Source organism: Limulus polyphemus, unplaced genomic scaffold (genome assembly GCF_000517525.1).
Source record: "Limulus polyphemus unplaced genomic scaffold, Limulus_polyphemus-2.1.2 Scaffold1671, whole genome shotgun sequence".
Lineage (NCBI taxonomy): Eukaryota > Metazoa > Arthropoda > Merostomata > Xiphosura > Limulidae > Limulus > Limulus polyphemus.
In genome coordinates this window covers 213,326-218,877 of record NW_013667281.1, presented here as the reverse complement: position 1 = coordinate 218,877, position 5,552 = coordinate 213,326, and the positions used below count along the sequence as shown (strand labels likewise).

The following is a 5,552-nucleotide window of genomic DNA, read 5'->3' as shown; positions in this document are numbered from 1 at the left end:
AAATTTCTGTCAAGCCTGTTTAATAACGAACGAAGAGCAAACTTGTGTTATTTGATTGACCTGACTGGCAGTTTCTTTTCACTTAAGTGCTCGCCTAATACCCAAATCCTTCAAAGATGTAATTTATTAGCTAAAGTTCTTGTTCAAATTCAGCAATCCACCGGTGGTACGGCGATAATTTTATGGACTTACAACTCTAGAATCTGGAGTTCGATTCCCTACGGTGGATACAATAGATAGCCCAATTTGGTTTTGCTCTAAGACAAACAAACACCGAATTCCCTATGACACCCTTTCCCCATACATTAATGATAATATTATTTATAATTGTTAATAGAACTTATACGACAAAAACATCATCTTTTCGCTATTGTTTTAAAACTTAAAATAATATCTTTAATAATTTTGATTACGTAATTCGAGTTTTAATTTTTTCCAATACTTACTAAAATTATTTGCTAATCCAGCATAAATTAGATAATTAAAATATGAAATCCGATGTATATATTTTTAGTTAATCAATATTTTAAATGTTACACAAACATATGTTAAGAAATGGCAATACTTACCAGAAAACAATGAGGCTATGGCAGCGATTATGAATGAAAGAATAATTCCAGGACCTGCTACGTTTCTAGCTACCATACCCACCACTAGATACATGCCTGTTCCGACACAACTCCCGACACCTAGCGACGTGAGGTCCAAGGTACTTAAACATTTCTGAAGACAGAAGGAAATAATAATATAGTGCAGAACAGTTATACATGAGAACGAAGTAAAGAATCTGCTAAAAGTATAGGCGGAAAATAAATGTAAACTTAGGGACACTGACGACTGAGGCTTTCTTATTTGCTATGTTAACCTTGACCATTGAATTCATGTCTTTATTCCCAACTCAAAGGGGTATTTCGTTACTGGGTCAAAATTAGGGCAAGTACCTCTAGTGCTCTTCCCGGTTCCGCCGCCTAGGGACCTTAGAAATAATTTCGTACAACTAATTTTCTCTAAACATATTTATTTAAAATGAACCCACAGAAAAGGTGTTTTTCGGATGATGAACAACTCTTTTAACGAAGGTCTGTTCAACAGTGCGAAAGCTAAGAAGTAAATGAACTTTTTTTTGTCTCTTTAACCCAAATAGAGAGTGTTGCGTACAACATTTATGCATATTTTATACTTTCTATTTAAAATGGAATCTAATAGACCAAAAATACAACAGTTACAGCATTTTTCGAGAATTCCATCCATAAACTCGTAAAAGCACACACTTTATATATTATCTATATATAGTGTTTCATGGACAAAAAATGCAAAACCCTATAATTTAAGCGCTTTCGAAAGATGTACCTGATGAAGAAAGGTTGACCTTTCGAAAGATGTACCTTTCTTCAAAAGTTTGCCCCTGATGAAGAAAGGTTGACCTTTCGAAAGCGCTCTGGTTATAATGTTTCGTTTTTTTTCTTATATTAATTTTTGAATCTACAAATACATATTACATTTCTATAAATTTATACAAATATAAATTACTAGTAATTTATATAAAATGAATTAAAAGATATACGTAAACCTATTAATGTAAGATTCTTGCTGTCAGTTAAGAGTAAAGTAGAAAAATTACACGCAAATGATATTATGTTTGTATACAGTTACCAGAGAGTAATTGAGAGCCTGGCTATAAAAACAACAAAACTATTCCCATTAATATTCAATTCAATATATTAAAGTTTCGAGGTTATTTATACTAGGCTAGAAATTATATTAACTGAACTGGTTTCATAACGTAGACATTAATATAATATTATATTTAAGCGGATACTATGGATTATGTTTTGTTTTTAGCGTTCAAAAGTGAATTATCCAAAGTGTGTAGAGATAGTAACACATGAAACAAATCAACTAAATATTTTAGGAATGAATATACTGAAAAAGTAGAAATGACTTTTATTGAAAATGGAAAAATATTAAACATATGGTCCCCATTCTGAACAAATTCTTGTTTTCTTTCTGGTGCAGAAAATGGAGCTGAATTCACAGAATATCTTCACTTTAGAATGTATTCTTAGCATGATGACATTAATGGCATTCGTCATCCCTGTTATTTAGCTATGTTTGTTGTTGTTTTTTACAAGCCTATCATAACAGTAAGTCCGTGCTGTGGGTTCACATGATGACTTCAGTAAGTACAATAACTCCAATTTTTATGTCGTTATGTTGTTAGATAGATCTAACGAATACGTGCTCTGACTTTTCCCTTGAGTAAATGATAAATTCTCCAAAGCGCGTTCAGACTGCTTTGAGAAACACAAGATCAAAAAGCCTAACTGTGATTTGACAAACAAACCCATAGGTGTCAAATAAAAGAAGGAGTTTATGAACTTAATGTTGAAAAATTTTGTCATAGGTTCTAATTGAAGTACCATAAGATTCTTGTTGTGTTTTTGACTAATTAATTTTAAAAGAGAATAAAGACGAAAAAAGGACATGTTTTATACTCTAAACTTTTTTAGTATTTCAACATATATGTAAGAAATAATTGTTCATTAAACTATATATATATCAAAGAAGCAATAACATTGTAATCTTGTGATCATTAAAATGAGAAATTTTGCTTTACTATATTTAATACATATTAATTATTATGATCAAATCTTTCATTTATAGATATTAGGACACGTTTAGTCAGCGAAGATTATATATATGGAATATTAAAATACATATACTTCATATATTCTTCAAACAAATCTTTGCATCAGTGATTAGATAAAGTACTAATTAATTCTTTTCTTTGTATTTATATGCATTACTCTAACATTTTATTAAACATTTTTATCACATACTTAATTTCAAACAGATAAATTAAATCTACTTTTGCTTTTTAAAAGTTTTGCTTCCAAGATAAGCATGTTCTAAGCTAGAATTGCCAGACTTTAGTTTTATATTACATATGTTCTTTTATCCACGTCTTTGGTAGAAATTACTATGTACATTATGGAAGTACTTAACATCATAGTTATTAATCCACAGTTTTGGTTTTGTGGTTACCAACAACCCCTCTGTGGCATTAACATCGTCTTTCAAACTATTTATTTTCAAATTGAACAAAATATGTTTTTGTATCGTAATTAATCAGAGAATACATTAAAATTACTCTAGATTAAAACACGGCTGAAACCTGGACACAGTATTTAACAACATGCCAAACAAATTACAGTTAAAACTTTACACGGTTAAGTTAAAGTGTCTGGAACAAAATAACCCAAGGATTTTGCTATTTTCTTCAGTTTAGACAGCTTATTATTCATTTGTAATTGCTTATGATTGAAAGCAATCCACTGTTTTAAATTACTATAGTTCTAATCCATTTTGATCTCTAATTCTTCATAAAAATATATCTAAATGTTAAGTTAGGCTTAGAAAGCTTTTTCAAGCATTTTTCAAAGGAAAATTTACTGATTCAAAACATTTTTTTAATATTGTAAAGGACAACTTTTTTCTACAAGACCATCGATTACTTTGAGTATGTATGTAAAATTTATACACATACTAAAATATCAATGTCTAACAGAAACAACCAATGGACTCTCGATTATTTTTGAGCGTATATATTATATGTGTGTGTGCATAGATATATAGACATTTATATAAACGCACTAAACCCATCGACGACTGTTACAACGAACGTGTAACAAGCGAGGACTTTGAGCATGTATATAAACATACTGAAACTACATACGACAAGTTACAACTAACGTGTAACAAGCGATGACTTTGAGCATGTATATAAATACACTGAAACCGTCTACATCTATCTACAACAGCTGTATTCAAGAACTATATAAAATTATTAATAATTAAGAGCTTTTTGATTCATTACTGTACATTTTCAGCAGAATTTCAATTATGATTAATCATTCTGGTTTTTGATATACTACGTATGTCATGACTTGACATGGTTTTTTATCTTTCGATGAAGTTCTGGTTGATAGATTGCTCGATTCGCAATCTGTGGGTCGGGAGATCGAACCCTGTCACCAAATATGCTCGCTCTTTCAGCAGTAGGGACGTTATAATGTGTCGTTCAATCGCAATGCTAGCTGGTAAAGAGAAGCCCAAGAGTTGGAGTGGGTGATGTTGACTAGGCGCCTTCTCATTAATCTAATACTTCAAAACTAGAGGCTGATAGCGCAGATAACTCTCAAGTAGCTTTGCGCAACATTCAATAAACAAACAAACAAACTTTCGATGAATTCTTATAGACTTATATTTAATGGAATACTTTAACTAAATGCCCAAATGAAGAGCTCTCGGTTTATTTTTCAACATCAACTGTTCATTAACATCTTCACAACATATTTCTTTAAAAAGGTTTCTTTTTTCTAAGGTCTTGCTTTTATAGTTTGCCCATTTGTATTTCGTTTTTATCTTCTAAAAATAGGATCTCAAGTTACCTTTAGTTTATTGTCTAATGACGTCTCCACAAGGTCTCCTGATGAAAAGTCCTTAGTTCGGAGGAGCTTGCCAATCACAAGAAGAATATTTTTCTTCAGTTTTTCCCTTGAGTCGCTGAACATTCTTAATAAGAAACAAATACTCTTTTAATGATATAATATATATTTTAAACAAAGATTGCTGAATGGAACACTAATTCAGTGTCCACATAACGAATACAGAATTATCTCTGGCATAACATACAGTTCTTACATTCAGCTTTGAGGTATGCTATTCACATCAGATATACAAGACAAACAAGCACGATATTATGAGGTTCGCTGTTCTATTTTTCGAGTAATAACCGCAAATAATAGGAGGAACAGTCAGGGTATATTTCAAGGATTTAAAACTGAAACTTGAAGAAAAGGGCTATCTGAGCTAGTCGTCTTGAGGTTTCATGGACTTATTTAAAACCTAGAATGATCAAAAAGCGCCCATACAAATTAGCTGAATTATGAAGAATAATACTGGGCATTTGAAAAGTCCTCCAGTGGGACAGCAGTAAGTCTTCGGATTTACAATGCTAAAATCAGGGGTTCGATTCCCCTCGGTGGACACAGTAAATAACCCGATGTGGCTTTACTATACGAAAATACACACACACACGCGCGCGCATTTGAAAAACAAACAAACAATTTTCCAGTTGTACAACATGAAACTCTGTATAAAGCATTGGAATACAAAATTCTAATACATTATACAATTTATTCATTTCTCTTATACATGTTTTGTAACGTTAGTAGATCCGCCCTCTATTTGCCATTAATCTTTGTTAATTACTCCTGTATGTGTATTGCTTGTGTGTTTCCATAATAATAGGGTGTATAACAAGATAGTACTGATTTGAATTCCGATTTTAATCGTATGGTTTCTGAAGTTTCTCAACTACTTCTGTTACAGAATAGTTAATGAAGTCAACAGAAAGTTCGGCTTGTCTGTAAAACACTTTCCACTATGGAATGGTTTAACTTATCGAAGTCGCCCCCCCCCAGTGGCACAACAGTATGTCTGCGGACTTGCAACGCTAGAATCCGGGTTTCGATACCCGTGGTGGGCAG

General features: G+C 31.9%; 1 protein-coding gene across 2 annotated transcripts in view; it reads right to left on the bottom strand.

The window, feature by feature from the left end:
- Window positions 1–5,552, bottom strand: part of LOC106464508 (probable cationic amino acid transporter) — a 60,211-nt gene that overhangs the window by 24,976 nt on the left and 29,683 nt on the right. For both annotated transcript variants that reach the window (XM_013924654.2, XM_022392247.1), the window contains exons 2-3: window positions 4,452–4,575; window positions 570–723 (exon numbers count right to left, since the gene is read on the bottom strand). In XM_013924654.2, the coding sequence (XP_013780108.1) occupies window positions 570–723; window positions 4,452–4,574 (277 nt within the window). In that variant the 5' untranslated portion in view covers window position 4,575. The remainder of the gene's footprint in view (window positions 1–569; window positions 724–4,451; window positions 4,576–5,552) is intronic.